Genomic DNA, 20,403 nt, shown 5'->3' with positions numbered 1-20,403 from the left:
GCTTAAAATAATCGCTGTATGTTCCTTTTTCAAATAAACTTTGATTGGACAAATTTCGATACAATACAATGGCAAGAACTACGAAAAACCTCATTTTTGTAATACAATCTACATATCTTTTGCCCTGTTGACGCCGCCATATTGAATAATCATGATGGCCCAACGCGCACACATATAATATGTACGTACCTATGACTACTACATCTATGGTAAAAATAGATATTTTAATATGGCGCAAAGCTCAAATTTAAACACGGTAAACAATTACAGACTTGCATTGTCATGTTATATCGCAAGCTAAGCAAAGAAGATAAAAAATTGAACATGCCTTGTGTATTTTAACTAGTCTGAGGCAACGTATTTTAAAAATCTCTGTTGTAAAAGCACTTCTACTTTGTTTTGGAAAAATGCAGCAACCCTTATTCAACGTTGATTGTTATTCTTTCAATAATATTACACGACGCCTTTCCTTTATCGCGTTCCAGACTTTGTTGTGAGCAAAACGCGAGCGCCAAATTGTATTCGAGAAATTGCAAAATTCAACGTTTGAAACAGGCCTTATTATGCGATGCCCGATAATACTAAAAGATGTTAGATACAACCACATTTCACGTAGTGATTAGCCGCTGACCGTGCGAGTACGGGCGGATTAAGAAAAAAGGTACGTATAGCGTACATATAGATTTAATTTTAAAAAGACAAAATACTATTAACAAGTCTTCAATTTACCTATTGATATTATTCTAATTGAGAGTCAAGCACAATCCTTAATTAACATATTCATAATCACTATACATAAATTTAAAAGTTGCTTTTTATCGAGAAGATAAATTGAATTTAAATGAATGAAAATGAACTATTAGTTTGAAAAATTTACGATAATCGTAAAACAGAGGGAAATGAGAGCAAAGATGAGCCTTACGTCCATGGTCTTAGCTTTATACTGTTCGATCACTAATGTTTTACTTGTATTCTCCTACCTCTATGGTCCTAGCTTTATACTGTTCGATCACTAATGTTTTACTTCTATTCTCCTACTACCTCCACCGTCTTTATACCGGCTGATCTTTAATGTAATAATTCTACTCTCATCTGTCGAAAATCATTTGACTAAGAAACACACAACTTGAATAAAATTTTTTTATATATTTATAACTATACCAAATAATAATTGAAAACCATATTTAGGGTTGATACAGTATGAAAAAAATCGTATACAGTCAAGAAACTTAGACACTTCTCAAAAGCCAAGAACTCTTGTATGTGAAGACACATTTACGACCTTTCGTTAGCGGAGGTGAATACCAAAACAACATTCACAAACAACATTATAAACTGTTGTAAGTGGTTGAACTTGATCTATTTTCAGTCAAATTAGTAATTATCCCAACTAGTTGACAAATTACGGTAAATAAATAGATGTTGCTTTGTAATCCATGTAAATTCTTTCGTCTTCTTCATAGTACGTGCATGTCATATCTCAAGTACATGCAACTGCTGAAGCTATCACTGAATCAACATCAAAAGTGATAGAGGTAAAAAAATGAAAAAATTCATATATGACATATAACACGACATCAACAATAATTTACTTTCAGCTACTGTCATCATAAAACATAAAATGTTTTTTGTATACCATTTATATCAAAATTCTTATTTTGATGGTATTGACTCGTGCATGTACTGAGCTCTAAGTGTTGGTATAGGCTGTTATCTATAAATATTTATCTATATAAATATACTCATGGCAAATGTTCAAGAAAAGGTTATCAAACTGCGCATCTTTCTATTCAAAAAGGATTTCTTATCAAAACGACTGTATTTCAATCAGCGACAATATTTCGTTTGCCTGAGATGAGAGCAAGACTAATCCAAATGTTTTTATTTATACACAATTCCGAAATCATTTTTGTCATAGTATTAGTTATGTCTGAATAGCGTGTGCCCATATGATTTATGATGTTTACTGAAGTTGTGTTGCCATACAGTATTCTTATGTGCGTGTTCTCAATATGCTTTGCAAAGGTTTGTAGACCTCGTTAGATAGCTAAAATTTCTAAATAGTCAAAAGTTGTTTGTAGAGTGGATTTTTCCATGCACCACTTGTGAATGTTCCTTGATGCAATGCCTCTCACCCTGACAGGAAAGCATCAGTGGCAATTGTGTACTGGTGTTTCTCCCTGAAAATTTCTGAAATAAATTTTCAGCATTTAAAACCGACCAATGTAATTCTGTTCGTGCACCCTGTGCTATTTGAATATTAGTGTCATAGTTACCTTTCGCATCCTTCAAGGCTTTAGTTTTATCGTTTTTTAACTCTGTGTTCATATTGCATAAAAGTAATTAAAGTGAAAAATAGGTAATGTATGTTGGTGTATGTGAAAAACATTAATGCTGAACATATAAGTATATTTAAATATATTAGAAAAGATGCAGCCCTAACATGAAATGTGGCTTCTGGAATTCGAAATGCCGCCAAAGATTACTTAAGCTATACATACAAAAGAAAACATTCGAAGCACAACTAGCAAAAACAAAAAACATGTTAAAAACTATTGAAAAACATTTGACAAGGCTTTCAAAAGAATGTCACAAACTAACAGGAATAAAGCAAAGCTCAAAGGAGATACAAGAGAAGGACTGTGCAGATTTTTACAAAAAAGGTGAAAAAAAGAACGGAGTTTATCAAATTGATCCAGGGTTACTCTAAGGTTTTCTGTTATATGACGTCATCTGGTGGAGGTTGGACTGTGTTTCAACGTCGTCAAGATGGAAATGTAAACTTCTATCAAGGTTGGAAAGACTTATAGACAAGGTTTTGGTGATCTGAAAGGCGAATTCTGGCTTGGATTGGAGAAAATATACCGACTAACATCTGCAAGGCGAAATAAACTTCGTGTTGATCTTGGAGACTGGTCAGGAAACAAAGAATATGCTGAATATGATTATTTTGCTGTGAAGAACGAAAATGAAAAATATCAATTGAGTCTTTGAAAATATTCTTTTAAGTCAATAGGCAAATACAAACAATTAAAGCACAAAATTCAAAAGGTGAATATGATAAAAATTATATCATCATTAAATTAAAATGCTTTGGATGGTTGGAGTTTGCATAAACTGATTTACCTTTTTTGGTAAATATTTGTCATAGGAACAATATATTGTTTAAACTTATAAAATACAACAAACAACCCCATTGGTAAATATAAATTATTTTGTCGTGTGAATACAGTTTTGAAAATACCAGTAGAGCAACTAAATTACAAAACTGCAACAACTACTTCTGGAGAGGCAATAGTAGAGAGACATTAAAGGATAAAGACTAATTTACTCATTAAAATAAATTACCAATTCAGCTTCAGCTTTGTGTACAGCAAATTGTGAGCAAGGATCTGAACATCTTTTTATATAAAACACACAGGTGAATTTTGTATATTACTTTAAATATTTCTCTACATAATCAAAGAACTAAATGATGAGAAACATGTTAGTGCAAAAAGAACATCTTTATTGTAAATATCTTTGTCAATTGTCTATTGAATAAACCTTAATATTACACAAGCATTCAAGTAAGACTGTAGTAGCAAAATGTAAAGCATTATAAAAGACTTTTCTGTTAAGTGTGTGTTCTCTTGAATACAATTATCGCCATTTAGGAACTGCTGGGGATTCATTATCCGCCCATAAAAACAAGTCGTTTACGACAAAAGATTCAGACAACGATACAGATGTTGTAGGAAACTGCGCTGTACATGCTAAAGGTGCTTGGTGGTATTATTATTGTTATGATTCCAACCTAAATGGGTATTATTATCATGGCAATTATCAACCTTCTGCATCTTGGTACAAAGGTGTTGTTTGGAAAGATTGGAAAGGATTTTCATATTCTTTAAAATTCACTGAAATGAAAATGAAACCATCAGGAAATTTTTAATAAAGTGATGATTTCATGACTATAATGAATATATCTGTAGTGAACATTATGTATTTTGTCGTAGAATTTGTTGCTTATAGTCTTTACAATAAAATAAATCTCTACAGTCTTTATTCGTGTTGATTGATTGGCAGATGGATTTTTATTGGACTTGGTATAGTATTTACTGAAACCGTGTCGCAAAAAAGCAATCCAGCTTCAGCTCGCTCTGGTGCATAACTAAAATTACTAAATAAGTTACCGTGATTATTTACCATAATGAAAGATCAGTATCTGAGCTTTCAAATGTTGCGTGTTTGTATCAAAATATAAATTTCCTTTTTATCTCCTTGAAGAAGAAAAGCACCTGCAGCAGTCTATGATTTCTTACATTTTGACTTATATCCGTTTTAGTGTTTTAAAATGCTTCATATCTTTTTGATGAACTTTTTACTGTGTTGAGAATAGTTTGCAAACATGTTGTTGAGCTTTAAGCAATGTAGCTATGTAGACTAAAAAGTAGGTTGCTAGCAGTAACTCGTTGGTAATTCTTTGGTATGTTATTGGTAACTTGTTGAGATATTGGTAACACGTGGGTATGTTTAAGTAACTCGTTGTTAAGTTATTGGTAATTAAGTCATTTGTAGGTTGAAGAAAGCTTCATAAAATTGAACGTAGTTGAAGCATCTAGCGTACACTCGAGAATTTGGAATGTGACTCGTGGACCAAAGAAAATACGAATGATTCCAACCATGTTGACGACGATAAAAGCTCTATACCCATGGCAAAGACGAGGTTTCAATACCAAAACAATCGAGTAACAAAACCGAGTCTTCTGGAGATGTTGTTTAAAGAAATATCGATGAATCATACTTATACTTTTTAAGCTCGTTGGCTCAAGTGGTATATAGAAGTGGGAAATGTTCATGATCTTGCTAAAGACATGAAAAAATACATACCAGTGTCTTTGCTTTAGGACGAGGAATCTGATTTCGAAAGTGAAGAGGAAGCAATCACCACAAGAGATTTGCATGCAAGAAGATTTAAAGTGTACTCTGCAAAATTTGTAAATACGGATGGAGTGTTGTAAGAAGAGTACTCTATAGAATGTCATTGACGAGGAATTGTACAAGGCCAACAGAGAATTTTTCAGTTACTTCCCGAGATTGTAGAAGATATTAGTTCAATTTCATTTACATGTAGAAACTTTCCAGTATTGCATGTCCTACCTTTGGCGGCCCAGAAATCTGTTTATGTTTTTTATACAATCGATTTATGTAGTAAGTATATTTCTTGATTTATATGCAATGTTTGTTACGTGGACTATCTCGCGTGAGTTACACGTATGTATGGCCTTAATGGTTTTGACAAGGTAGGCAACTCTCAGTACAAATTAACGACCGTTAACATAAACACTTTCACAAAACCATAAATATCTTATAAGTACATGGAAGACCACGAAAAAATACATCTCATTTGTCATGAATAATTTTACTGCATTTTTGAAGTTTTTTTACATTAAAATGTATTTCCATGCATGTGAAAAATGCGAATATTTTTAGGTTTTGTGCCAAATATTTCTCAAAACCTTTGCTAGGACACTTATCTAAGCATTCGTCATATTTTTGAATGCTAAAACGCGATGCGGATTGGCTAAAATTGTTTTCTCATTCATTCAGATTGGATAAATTTTTTTTTATTGTTTTAACAAAAATAAAGCGGCAGCCCTCCTCCTGCGCTCAACGTTATTGATGGTGTTTGTCGGAAATTTGGAAACCAGCGGGAATTTTTGAAGTGAAACGGCAAAGTGATGAAAGTGATTATTTATTCAATTGTACAACAAAAATGAAATATATTTGAACTTTAAATCCATTCTCACCAATAAAATTAATAGCTATAGATTGTGTGCAAATTGTAATATCTTTTTATCAAATTATTTGCTGTGATTTACAAGTAGCTAGCAAATTGTAAAAGATAATCACGCGTTAAGTTTAGTTTCCGTCAAATTTCCTTATTCTCCAATATCACTAATCATTTCCGATAAAAAAACAGATAAGCAGTACTATGACAGAAAAACGCCTTTCGCATCTCGCGTGTATTTCCATCAACCGCGAGAAATTAATTCGAAAATTTCCATTCGAGAACTTCAAATGCCTTTCTTGAACGACAAAACTAGAAGAATTTTTTAATAATCATTTGTTATTTCACATTTGTTGCACTTGGTTTATTTAAAATGGTATATCCTTATGTATATTCATTTGTACACAGTTTTTAAACCCCATTTTTAAAAAATACATTTCTTTTTGCCACGCCCAAATTGCCACGCCCCGTTGTAGGAAAATTTATCTATCTGCACCGTCTAAAGTAATTGTTAGCTTCGCCACTGGTTACAGTACATCTGTAATATTACAATTACTAATAAACGATGATAAGTTAATTACTTAATATTATTACTGTAAGCAATGCACATTTCAAGTAAATGGTTTGAACCCGGGAGTATCGTTACATGTTTGTAAATGTAGATCGTCCAGGTTGGTATAGTCCTGAGAAGGACTGTTTTTGTTGTTGTTGACTGACGTTTCGACGACCTTAGCGGTAGTCATCTTCAGAGTCAAAAGCACATTTCATTACCATGTTAATCGTTTTCTAGAAGTCCTTTGGCTCTGCGTTTTCACAATTAATTTTGTTGGATATGATATTGTGATATTGACGGATGAAGTTTACACGTCACTTCATAACAGGAAATGGTAGACCGCCTTCTGTGCACGAATGAATAAGTATCACATGGCTAAAGCTTTGTTTACGTTGAAACATGTCATTTGTTGCATGTACTTTGTGCAAAGTTCTTGCAATTTTACACCTCATTTTACCAAACGACCTCATGATCGACCTTCAACGACCGTAGAATCAGTGATTGTTGTCATTTCCTGAGTAAATTCGACACATTTCTCAAGCCATCACTAAAATGACTGCGTTGTTGCTTGGCTGGTTTCGACCATGCTTGGCTACAAAGTTCTGCGTAGTTTGAAAAATTATTTTCTTACTGGAAAAATGGTTGACGCTAAGATCAAAGATTTCGGCTATAACTTATGTCGAAAATATCTCGGTGGGAAATGGAAGAAAATCAGTCCACAACATTTTGAAATTGAACGAATTCAGTAAGTACAATTTTCAAATACGCAACTGTGAGAACTAAATTGTTTAGATGCGGCGACATTTATTTAATGGTAAAAATGTTCTCAATGATATTCAAGGTGAAAATATTCTCTATATGTCTATTGCCAACATTTTAAAGAGTACTGGGCTGTTTGTGTTTGCTGCCACACTAAATTTCTTCTCAAGATTTATATGTTTCGATGCATTATGAAAGATTTTCTGTAGTTTAGCAAGGCTGCAGATTGCAAAATGTGATGGATTTCAAAAAGATATCTTGGGTGTGTAAAAGGCCACATCTGAAGTCCAGGCTCATCTTAATGTGTAGAAATTTCTCCAGCAATTATGCCAGCCAAATAAACACAGAATTCTGCAATTGCAGAATTCTCTGCTGTCTGTCCATGAAAGGGGTAAAATTTCTCAAGTGCAGCTAATTTTTTTGTAATTTCCAACTTCCATGTCTCATATTTCTTATGTCTGATATTTTCTTGTTCAAAGTTTTTTTAGTTTTATTCAGGGGTGGAGGCAGAATACATGCGTGAAATAAAATAACTACCGTGAAATTGGCACCACATTGGGCACGACATTCAACACAACATTCATCACAACATTCAACACCACATTCAACTAAAATTTATCATTCAAAATGATAAATCGAAAAATCGTCTTTAAAACACGTTTTCCATCAAATACAACCGTAAAAAACAATTCTTAACTGTTTATTATTATTTTACAGTCCTTAACCATCACAATAAATGTATAAAAGTCAAGAAATTGAAGAAAACACTAAGATATATATTACAGTGTACTTTCCATTTCTCTTAATTAGCCTATAATTTAAAAACTACACGGTAGAATTTTTTTAAACTTGGCCAGAATATAGATAATTATATTGTCTAAAATATATCCAAAATCTGGAGGTGGCACAAAAAAATAAGTTGTAGAAAATCATCGACAAAGTCGGATGACACGAATGCGCGTAATATAATGCATATTTAAGTTAAGAATTCCTGTTCTTTAACAAACAAAAGCCTTATAAATAAAAAACTACACGGTAGAATTTTTTTAAACTTGGCCAGAATATAGATAATTATATTGTCTAAAATATGTCCAAAATCTGGAGGTGGCACAAAAAAATAAGTTATAGAAAATCATCGACAAAGTCGGATGACACGAATGCGCGTAATATAATCTTGCATATTTAAGTTAAGAATTCCGGTTCTTTAACAAACAAAGCCTTATAAATAAAAAACTACACGGTAGAATTTTTTTAAACTTGGCCAGAATATAGATAATTATATTGTCTAAAATATATCCAAAATCTGGAGGTGGCACAAAAAATAAGTTGTAGAAAATCATCGACAAAGTCGGATGACACGAATGCGCGTAATATAATCTTGCATATTTAAGTTAAGAATTCCTGTTCTTTAACAAACAAAGGCCTATAAAAAAAACTACACGGTAATTTTTTAAATTTGGCCATATTGTAGATATTCTTACTGTCTAAAATATATCCAAAATCTGGAGGTGGCACAAAAAATGTAGAAAATCATCGACAAAGTCGGATGACACGAATGCGCGTAATATAATCTTGCATATTTAAGTTAAGAATTCCTGTTCTTTAACAAACAAAGCCTTATAAAAAAAACTACACGGTAGAATTTTTTTAAACTTGGCCAGAATATAGATAATTATATTGTCTATGACATATCCAAAATCTGGAGGTGGCACAAAAAATAAAAGAAATAAAATTCCTTGAGAATGTACTCTCGTATTAACTGTGAAGTTGGCACCACATTCGACAAACAGCTCTATAGTTAAAAAACTACACGGTAGAATTTTTTTAAATTTGGCCATATTGTAGATATTCTTACTGTCTAAAATATATCCAAAATCTGAGGTGGCAAAAAAATAAGTTGTAGAAAATCATCGACAAAAGTCGGATGACACGAATGCGCGTAATATAATCTTGCATATTTAAGTTAAGAATTCCGGTTCTTTAACAAACAAAGCCTTATAAATAAAAAACTACACGGTAGAATTTTTTAAACTTTGCCATATTGTAGATATTCTTATTGTCTATAACATATCCAAAATCTGGAGGTGGCACAAAAAAACAAATGATAGAAAATTATCTTATAATTAGAAAACGGCTATTATTTACCACAGTATTTTTCTTTCTATCGCATTTTTTTTACGTTGTTGACACGATCAGAATATCGATTAACGATTTCAATTTTTCTGAAAATGTTCCTCTTGCATTCTGAACCTATATGAAGTTACTTTTCTTCGACGATGAATAGTGAATTGAACGTGACTTTTGGCAGATTTTAGTTACTACGCTCTTGCCCGTTTGCTTTCTTAACACGTCATCATCATCATCATCATCATCAGCCGTTCACGCCACTGCTGGCAGATGGCCTCCACAACTTCTTCCACTATATTCGGTCTTTAGCTCTCCTCATCCAGGTCTTTCCAGTTTCCTCTTCGATCTCGTCTCTCCATCTTCTCTTTGGCTTTCCTCTTCCTCTGGTGCAGTTTCTTGGGTACCATTCTGTTGTCAATTTGGCCCATCTGTTGTTTTCCATTCTTGCCACATGTCCTGCCCATCTGCCTTTCATTTCTTTTGCTGTTTGGATGACATCTTTCACCCTAGTTCTCTCTCTGATTACTTCATTCCTGATCTTGTCTTTTAGCTTGATATTTAGTATGCTCCTCTCCATGAGAGAAGCAAACACCAAGAGAATCAGAGAAGCAGTTGAAAGTTGCAAAGGGTTGAAAAAGAGCACAACAGGAGATGGAAAGAAGGCTCTGATTCAAGCACTGAAGGAGAAGGATGGAAAGGTAACAACAGACAGAAAAAGAATCCTCGAGAGATGTGCAGAATTCTACCAGGCACTGTACGAAAATCCCTCCCAAAACATTCAGTTGAGACCAGCAGAAGAGACTCCAGTAATCATGAAATGCGAAGTGGAGAAGGCAATCCATCAGATGAAAATGGAAAATCACCCGGTGAAGATCTTGTGGTGATAGAGATGATAAAGGCCGGAGGTGACATCCTAATGGAAAAACTTCAGCATCTTTACAACAAAGCCATTGAGACGGAAAAAGTGCCAAAAAAGTGGAAGAACGCCATCATTATTCTACTCTTCAAGAAGGGAGACAAGAAAGATCTTGCAAACTACCACCCTATCAGTTTGCTATCCCACATCTACAAGTTGTTCATGAAAATCATCAAGAACAGAATCAGTGGCACTCTGGATGAACATCAACCCCCAGAGCAAGCAGCATACAGGAAAGGACTCTCCACTGCAGACCACCTGCATGCTACAGGACAAATACTCGAGAAAACCAACGAGTACCAACAACCACTGTTCATGGCATTTGTAGATTACGAAAAGGCATTCGATTCCATCAAGCATGCCCCAGTATTCCAATCACTTGAGAAACACGGAGTACCAGGAAAGATCATAAACAGCATAAAGGAAACATACAGAGAAGGCACAGCGCAAATAAGAACAGAGAAGCTGAGCGAAAAGATCAAGATAAAGAAAGGTGTCCGCCAAGGAAACATCACTGCTGCCATTGAAGAGATCTTCAAAAGAATACCATTGGAAAAAGGCATCAACATCAACGGAAGAGTAATGAACAACTTAAGATTCGCAGATGACATCATCTTGTTTGCAAACAAAGAGGAAGATCTCCAAGAACTTTTGACGAAACTGAATGAAGAAGGAAAGAAAGATGGTATGAAAATGAATAAGAAAAAACCAATATCATGTGCAATGACATCGCAAGGAGGAAGCAAAGAAGAGGGATCACAGTTGACGGAGAGAAGTTGGAGGAGGTGGAGGAGTACAAATACCTTGGAAAAATGTTAACACCAAGAAATGAAATCAGTGTTGAGGTCAATCAAAGAATCAATGTCGGATGGAGAAGATTCGGGCAATACAGTCACTTTCTAAAGGAGAAGAACATCCCAAACAGTTTGAAGAGGAAAATAATGGACACTGTCATTTTACCATCTATGACATACGGAGCAGAAACATGGGCGCTTACAAAACACCAATCAAGGAAGCTGGCAGTCACACAAAGGAGCATGGAGAGGAGCATACTAAATATCAAGCTAAAAGACAAGATCAGGAATGAAGTAATCAGAGAGAGAACTAGGGTGAAAGATGTCATCCAAACAGCAAAAGAAATGAAAGGCAGATGGGCAGGACATGTGGCAAGAATGGAAAACAACAGATGGGCCAAATTGACAACAGAATGGTACCCAAGAAACTGCACCAGAGGAAGAGGAAAGCCAAAGAGAAGATGGAGAGACGAGATCGAAGAGGAAACTGGAAAGACCTGGATGAGGAGAGCTAAAGACCGAATATAGTGGAAGAAGTTGTGGAGGCCATCTGCCAGCAGTGGCGTGAACGGCTGATGATGATGATGATGATGATGATGACGTGTTAAGAAAGCAAACGGGCAAGAGCGTAGTAACTAAAATCTGCCAAAAGTCACGTTCAATTCACTATTCATCGTCGAAGAAAAGTAACTTCATATAGGTTCAGAATGCAAGAGGAACATTTTCAGAAAAATTGAAATCGTTAATCGATATTCTGATCGTGTCAACAACGTAAAAAATGCGATAGAAAGAAAAATACTGTGGTAAATAATAGCCGTTTTCTAATTATAAGATAATTTTCTATCATTTGTTTTTGTGCCACCTCCAGATTTTGGATATGTTATAGACAATAAGAATATCTACAATATGGCAAAGTTTAAAAATTCTACCGTGTAGTTTTTATTTATAAGGCTTTGTTTGTTAAAGAACAGGAATTCTTAACTTAAATATGCAATGTCATGCACGTTGCATGATAAAATCGTTATTTTTACAACGAAGTCGTCAAAAGAAAACACTACGTTATTAAACAACAACAACATCTCGAATTCTTTTATTTTCAACAACACTCCTTCTGTGATAATCCCAAAATGTCAATCACGTGAAATGCACGCGCTACGTCACAACAAAACAAAATAAAACAACTGTTCATCACATGCAAGATTATATTACGCGCATTCGTGTCATCCGACTTTGTCGATGATTTTCTATAATTTATTTTTGTGCCACCTCCAGATTTTGGATATATTTTAGACAATATAATATCTATATTCTGGCCAAGTTTAAAAAAATTCTACCGTGTAGTTTTTTATTTATAAGGCTTTGTTTGTTAAAGAACCGGAATTCTTAACTTAAATATGCAAGATTATATTACGCGCATTCGTGTCATCCGACTTTGTCGATGATTTTCTACAACTTATTTTTTTGTGCCACCTCCAGATTTTGGATATATTTTAGACAGTAAGAATATCTACAATATGGCCAAATTTAAAAAAATTCTACCGTGTAGTTTTTTAACTATAGAGCTGTTTGTCGAATGTGGTGCCAACTTCACAGTTAATACCAGAGTACATTCTCAAGGAATTTTATTTCTTTTATTTTTTGTGCCACCTCCAGATTTTGGATATGTTATAGACAATATAATTATCTATATTCTGGCCAAGTTTAAAAAAATTCTACCGTGTAGTTTTTTATTTACAGGCCTTTGTTTTCAATGACTTGAAATTCTCAACATAATTATATAAGATTATATTATGCGCATTCGTGTCATCCGACTTTGTCGATGATTTTCTACAACTTTTTTTGTGCCACCTCCAGATTTTGGATATATTTAGACAATAAGAATATCTACAATATGGCCAAATTTAAAAAATTCTACCGTGTAGTTTTTATTTATAGGCCTTTGTTTTCAATGACTTGAAATTTCTTAATTATGTAAGATTATATTACGCGCATTCGTGTCATCCGACTTTGTCGATGATTTTCTACAACTTATTTTTTTGTGCCACCTCCAGATTTTGGATATATTTTAGACAATATAATTATCTATATTCTGGCCAAGTTTAAAAAAATTCTACCGTGTAGTTTTTATTTATAAGGCTTTGTTTGTTAAAGAACCGGAATTCTTAACTTAAATATGCAAGATTATATTTCGCGCATTCGTGTCATCCGACTTTGTCGATGATTTTCTACAACTTATTTTTTGTGCCACCTCCAGATTTTGGATATATTTTAGACAGTAAGAATATCTACAATATGGCCAAATTTAAAAAAATTCTACCGTGTAGTTTTTTAACTATAGAGCTGTTTGTCGAATGTGGTGCCAACTTCACAGTTAATACCAGAGTACATTCTCAAGGAATTTTATTTCTTTTATTTTTTGTGCCACCTCCAGATTTTGGATATGTTATAGACAATATAATTATCTATATTCTGGCCAAGTTTAAAAAAATTCTACCGTGTAGTTTTTTATTTACAGGCCTTTGTTTTTAATGACTTGAAATTCTCAACCTAATTATATAAGATTATATTACGCGCATTCGTGTTATCCGACTTTGTCGATGATTTTCTACAACTTATTTTTTGTGCCACCTCCAGATTTTGGATATATTTGAGACAGTAAGAATATCTACAATATGGCCAAATTTAAAAAAATTCTACCGTGTAGTTTTTTATTTACAGGCCTTTGTTTTCAATGACTTGAAATTCTCAACATAATTATGTAAGATTATATTACGCGCATTCGTGTCATCCGACTTTGTCGATGATTTTCTACAACTTATTTTTTTGTGCCACCTCCAGATTTTGGATATATTTTAGACAATATAATTATCTATATTCTGGCCAAGTTTAAAAAAATTCTACCGTGTAGTTTTTTATTTATAAGGCTTTGTTTGTTAAAGAACCGGAATTCTTAACTTAAATATGCAAGATTATATTACGCGCATTCGTGTCATCCGACTTTTGTCGATGATTTTCTACAACTTATTTTTTTGTGCCACCTCCAGATTTTGGATATATTTTAGACAGTAAGAATATCTACAATATGGCCAAATTTAAAAAAATTCTACCGTGTAGTTTTTAACTATAGAGCTGTTTGTCGAATGTGGTGCCAACTTCACAGTTAATACCAGAGTACATTCTCAAGGAATTTTATTTCTTTTATTTTTTGTGCCACCTCCAGATTTTGGATATGTCATAGACAATATAATTATCTATATTCTGGCCAAGTTTAAAAAAATTCTACCGTGTAGTTTTTTATTTATAAGGCTTTTGTTTGTTAAAGAACAGGAATTCTTAACTTAAATATGCAAGATTATATTACGCGCATTCGTGTCATCCGACTTTTGTCGATGATTTTCTACAACTTATTTTTTTGTGCCACCTCCAGATTTTGGATATATTTTAGACAGTAAGAATATCTACAATATGGCCAAATTTAAAAAAATTCTACCATGTAGTTTTTTATTTATAGGCCTTTGTTTGTTAAAGAACAGGAATTCTTAACTTAAATATGCAAGATTATATTACGCGCATTCGTGTCATCCGACTTTTGTCGATGATTTTCTACAACTTATTTTTTTGTGCCACCTCCAGATTTTGGATATATTTTAGACAATATAATTATCTATATTCTGGCCAAGTTTAAAAAAATTCTACCGTGTAGTTTTTAAATTATAGGCTAATTAAGAGAAATGGAAAGTACACTGTAATATATATCTTAGTGTTTTCTTCAATTTCTTGACTTTTATACATTTATTGTGATGGTTAAGGACTGTAAAATAGTAATAAACAGTTAAGAATTGTTTTTTACGGTTGTATTTGATGGAAAACGTGTTTTAAAGACGATTTTTCGATTTATCATTTTGAATGATAAATTTTAGTTGAATGTGGTGTTGAATGTTGTGATGAATGTTGTGTTGAATGTCGTGCCCAATGTGGTGCCAATTTCACGGTAGTATAAAATAAGCATTCTTGTTTAATATGCAAAGTATACCTTCATAATAGTGCCTTTGATTTAGAAATTAATTTCCGGAAGAAAAAATCTTGTAAGATAAGATTAATCTAAGAATGGGGTTATTTTGTATATTTATTTAACTAATGCTCTAATCTTGCCTCTATCTTGCCTCTTGCTTGTCTATCTTTGCTCTTTTGTTGATAAACTTACCTCTCAGAAGTGATGAAATCATAGTTTTGTTTGTTTTAGTGATTGTTTTAACCAATACGCTTTTAACAATTACAGTGGTGGATTAACGAATCATTTGTTTCTGTGCTCTCTGCCATATGAATATGCAAATTCAAATCCTGATGGTGTGAACAAAGCACTGCTTTGGCTATATGGCGCATTCTATGCAGATTTGTCTGACAACAATGTTCGCATGATGGAGGAATGCATCATTTGTGGCCTTTTAGCTGAAAAAAAGATGGCCCCAGAGTTGTATGGTATATTTCCTGAAGGAAGACTTGAACAGTTTATTCCTAATGTAAGTAGCAAAGAAAATCAGCGATTAATGTAAGGAAAGTTTATCTTTTTATAGTGAATATATCACCTGCTTGTATGGAAAGAACGTGCCCTAGCTTTCCAGCTTTAATATCAAACTAAATCTATCTGTTCTAGCACAGTTGAGTTTGTATTCCACTGATAGTAGTATAATCAATATTGATTATTTCACACTAACTATACAGTCTGTATAGAAAAATTGTAAATTCATTCTCATTTGTGTTGGAAAGAATTTATAATTTTTGAATTAAACTGTTAAATAGTTAAAATTTTTGCAACATTAATTTTTGCATTGTTTACCAAAGTTTAATTTACTTGTGTTGTAATTTGTTAAAGGTTCGAGCATTGACTAGTCGGGAAGTCCAGTATCCTCGTTTATCACAACAAATAGCTGAGCATGTTGCTGCGTTTCATAAGCTAAAACTTCCTCTCTCCAAGGAAGGAACTTGGTTTTTGGATTCACTTCAAATGTGAGTTTGACTTTTTGAATCTTTTGCACCAATCTGAAATAGTTTTGAAGTAAACTTTTTTTAAGAAATACTCAAGAATTCATATTGTTCAAAATGACCTCACCATCTCCTTATATTATTATTTTATCACATTGTGCAGTATATAATATGTCGATTGTACATAGTTTACATTTTCTTTGATAGATTTGTGAAGGAAATTAAAGATCTTAAATTGTCCAATGTTGATAAATTAAAGATCTTGGATGAAATTTTTCATAAATTTGACATTGATGAAATTCTCAAATATATCAGGTATCGAAAATAGTCAGCTACTCAAAAACAGAACGGTCATGGGGACTAGGGAGACAGGTCACGTGTGGGGGGGAGCTTGTTGGGAAACTAGTGTGTCTACAGGTGGGTTATTTAAATGATTTTGTGATTATAATTGAGATCATACATTGTGACTGACTGAGCGTACGTACGATGTAGGATTAGCTAGAAAAGTAGATGATACTGACGGTTTTCTCTCTTTAAAGTTGTCTTAGTCTTTGATTTTCTGGTATGTTGAAAATAAATTTATGATTGGCGCTGATTGGTTGAATGCTCGCAAACCCCGTGTTTCAGAAACTCTTTTTCAGTCTCGCAAAAGTATCGCAGATTGCGTAGTTTGCGTGGACACGGAAAATTTAAACAATATGTCGTTAAATTTGTCTTTTTAATGTTGGTTTTAATTTATGAATGAAATACATGCTTGTGAAAGTTTTGTAGCAACTCGAAATTCATTGAAAGTACTCAATTCGTGCTCGTGCTTGGCACATAATTTATTTTTTCTTCCAAACTTTCCCGCGTTTAGAAACACAGTAAATTTTTTTTATTACTTACGTGATAAATGAATTCTTATTTTTATACATATGCATTAGGTTGTCTTTGTCTGTTTTAGCTACTACTACTGCTAGTCAGTAGTCTGACAGTGATGTTAAAAAATGTATGCTTCATGCCAGATGAAGATCAAATATCAACGTCATGATAGAATAATAATGGCTTCTTATTTTTCTGCGGTTTATTTTCATTATGCTGCCTTTGGACTACGTAGCCTTTACTTAAGAATTTTTACAAAGAAGAACGTTATATGGAAGCAATTGTATGACGTACTTACTTATTTGGACACACAGTCAATCAACCACACAGTTCTAAATGAATAAAAACAATAGATTTTTGAGTACTTTATATTCACATAATTACAAATCATTAATTTATTGAATGATATAATATGAGACATTAACTGCTGAAATGCTATGCACAAACCATGTACAAAGTTAATTAAACTGAAAATACTTATGTGCCAAAAGATGTTTTAGGATCAATGAATTTAAGTGTTGCTTACATTATTGTTATTTTGTTGTTGATGTGTTAGGCACGTGGTTGAAAACAGCCAATCACCAGTTTTCTTCTGCCATAATGACGTACAACCAGGTAAAGATTTCCAACTAGGTTATTGTGAATATTATGGGTTTTTAATAAAGGTTAAATATAATTTAAATACCTACAGGAAACTTGTTGGTGAAAGCAAATGAAGATCTCGATGAGGCGAAAATTCGTGTGATTGATTTCGAATATTCTTGTTATAACTACAGGTGAAAAAAAAGAGAGAAGGATAATTTTCGTTTAAACTGCAAATGAGGAAGGAAGAAAGGAGACATTTTGTTCTATATCTGGAATACTACTTCATGTTTGCGCTGCGTACAGTTGTCAAATATTATGATAGCAAGGGTTTTGTTTGTTCACTTAAAGCAGTCAACACTTGAGCAAGAGGGGAGAGCTGGCAACAAAACAACCATATTGTACCCATAATACTTTTCAACCGGCTGCTTATCTTTCTTTTGGAACATTTTAAATTATTTATTTCATCAAAACTTTTCAACTTTTCTTATTTTAAACATTGTTTACCTTGTCTAACATTTTTATAATATTTGTTATTTTTTTATTCAGAGGATACGATATTGGTAATCATTTCAGTGAATGGATATTTGATTATAATCATCCACATTATCCCTTTTTTACTGGAGACGTCACCAAATATCCTTCTTATGATCAAAAGGTAATTCACTAGTAAAAGTAATGCTTTTTCCTCTCGGTGTTTTACCGTAGAGGTTTTTTGTCGTCGGTGTTTTGCCGTAGAGGTTTTTTGTCGTCGGTGTTTTGCCATAGAGTTTTTTTGTCGTCGGTGTTTTGCCGTAGAGGTTTTGTCGTCGGTGTTTTGCCGTAGAGGTTTTTTGTCGTCGGTGTTTTGCCGCAGAGATTTTTTGTCGTCGGTGTTTTGCCGTAGAGGTTTTTGTCGTCGGTGTTTTCCGTAGAGGTTTTTGTCGTCGGTGTTTTGCCGTAGAGGTTTTTGTCGTCGGTGTTTTGCCGTAGAGATTTTTGTCGTCGGTGTTTTTCCGTAGAGGTTTTTTGTCGTCGGTGTTTTGCCGTAGAGGTTTTGTCGTCGGTGTTTTGCCGTAGAGATTTTTGTCGTCGGTGTTTTGCCGTAGAGGTATTTCCTCTGTGTTTTGCTGTAGAGTTTTCCCCGGTGTTTTGCCGTAGAGGTATTCCCTCGGTGTTTTGCCGTAGAGGTTCCCCCCCCGATGTTTAGCCGTTGGGATATTTCCCTCGGTGATTTGCTGTAGAGGTATTTCCTCTGTGTTTTGCCGTAGAAGTTTCCCCCTTCCGGTGATTTGCCGTAGAGGTTTCTCCCCTCCGGTGTTTTGCCGTAGAGGTTCCCCGGTGTTTTGCCGTAGAGGTTTCCCCCTCCGGTATTTTGCCGTAGAGGTTCCCTCGGTGTTTTGCCGTAGGGGTTCTCCCCCCCGGTGTTTTACCGTAGAGGTTTTCCCTCGGTGTTTAGCTGCTGGAGGTTTAGTGTATGCAAAATTTGCATAAAAACTGTTTTTATATCACTTAAACTCTTCGAAATTTCAGGTATTTTTTGTCCGTGCGTATTTACAAGCTTACAATGAAACGACTGACGTCACGTTAGACGAGATTGAAAAAGTTATCGACGAAGCGGATAGGTATATATTTTTAACAATTGTCCTCTTGTATTAGTATAGCGCAAGATAAATTTTGGAAATTCTTTGAGAATTTCTATGAGAACGTATGTCTTGACAGATTTATTTTCACTGCCGTAGTTCTCGTTAATTTAAGGTTCAGTTTTTGGAATACGTCAGTTTAGGGTTTGATGACGCCATTTAATTTAGGTCGGTTTTATGTATACCTTTATAGGCTTTTATTACACAGCCTATTCAAGTAACGTTTTACATATTGCACGCATGTGCTTACATATTGGCGTCGGTTTTGTTTTTCTGCGAATAAATGTTTTAATTTTACGTATGTTTTAAAAATATTTATGAAATAACATCAGCTTTGTTTTCCTTTTTTTCTATAGATTGTCTCTTCTTTCTCATTTCTTTTGGGCGATGTTTTCAATTCTTCAGAGTTATAAATCATCCATCAATTTTGGTTACCTCGTAAGTAGATGAACAGATAAATTGTGTTGTTTACCGTTAGATTTACATCACGTGACTGAATTTGGCTTTTTTCTTGTTGTATTGTCGTACCGTGGTATTGTATCCTAAACACCATTTGCTATTTTTGAAATACAATATCTTATAAGGAACATTCTACATCGAACAATCTTCGAAATGTGCACCACCACTTCATCAACTTTTTGCATATAGTGTGCGTTATTTCTTCACAAACATTTGTGTAAATGCATGGTCTTTTGCACTAAGTTCTCTACATGTGGATTTGTTCAGAACAGAGGTTACCATTCAATATTCTCTCATACGTTACGCATCTCATTGTCTTAGTAATTTGTACATAATGAGCATCTCTTACTGTGGACAAACGTTAAAACAACGTAATACTTTGCACGGATTTCTCTTAAGAATCAAATCATTATAAAATAATTCCCAGCTGTATTATTAAACTAAGGATCTCACATACAACGTATTAGTCTCACATACAACGTATTTAAAAACGTCAGAAAATATCTAGAGAAATGCGAACCTCTACTTAAATAGGAAATGTTAGTAAATATTACATTAACTGCAAGATGCTAGTTTAAAGGGGTAGTCTGACCTTAACACAACTTTCGCTCATATGAAAGTATATATTGTTCTTACCTCTCTCGCGAAATCCTAGGTTTCCAATTCAAATTTAACTCGAGAAATACTGCCTTAAATGTGTGTATTTTTCGATCGCCATTGTGTACATGCAAGCGAAGCCTCAGTCCAGCAGTGGTTTTTCGTCGTGACGTCACTGCGCGGTGATCGTTGTCAACATAAGACAAAATATACTAGCAAAAGTAGAAATTACGCATAAGCATATTCATCGTTGCATTTTATTTTCTAAGTTTTTAAATTATTTTGCGCAATGGATACGGATTACTCGTACGATTCCTCTAGTAATTATTCTGGAAGCAGTGTTTCAAACTACGAAGAAATGATTAACGATCAAAACA

General features: G+C 33.8%; 1 protein-coding gene across 1 annotated transcript; it reads left to right on the top strand.

Annotated features, from left to right (window-relative positions):
* The first annotated feature begins 6,708 nt into the window (after positions 1-6,708).
* LOC124454908 (choline/ethanolamine kinase-like) lies at positions 6,709-19,420 on the top strand. Its single transcript, XM_047005661.1, has 9 exons — positions 6,709-7,071; positions 15,202-15,442; positions 15,796-15,929; positions 16,113-16,220; positions 17,323-17,381; positions 17,458-17,542; positions 17,898-18,006; positions 18,861-18,952; positions 19,327-19,420. Exons 1-9 carry the CDS (start codon positions 6,911-6,913, stop codon positions 19,418-19,420), a joined length of 1,083 nt encoding a protein of 360 aa, XP_046861617.1. The 5' UTR covers positions 6,709-6,910.
* Positions 19,421-20,403: the final 983 nt, after the last annotated feature.

This window comes from Xenia sp. Carnegie-2017, unplaced genomic scaffold, assembly GCF_021976095.1.
Source record: "Xenia sp. Carnegie-2017 unplaced genomic scaffold, XeniaSp_v1 HiC_scaffold_3, whole genome shotgun sequence".
In the NCBI taxonomy this organism is placed as follows: domain Eukaryota; kingdom Metazoa; phylum Cnidaria; class Anthozoa; order Malacalcyonacea; family Xeniidae; genus Xenia; species Xenia sp. Carnegie-2017.
Note: the sequence above shows the minus strand (reverse complement) of the source record. Positions and strands in the feature narration are given on the sequence as shown.

Excerpts from the sequence above, each read along its gene's own strand:
- LOC124454908 (XM_047005661.1), top strand. The coding sequence starts at position 6,911 with ATGCTTGGCTACAAAGTTCTGCGTAGTTTGAAAAATTATTTTCTTACT. Across the intron at positions 7,072-15,201 it reads TTTGAAATTGAACGAATTCA|TGGTGGATTAACGAATCATT; the intron begins GTAAGTACAATT and ends TAACAATTACAG. Across the intron at positions 18,007-18,860 it reads ATCCTTCTTATGATCAAAAG|GTATTTTTTGTCCGTGCGTA; the intron begins GTAATTCACTAG and ends TCGAAATTTCAG.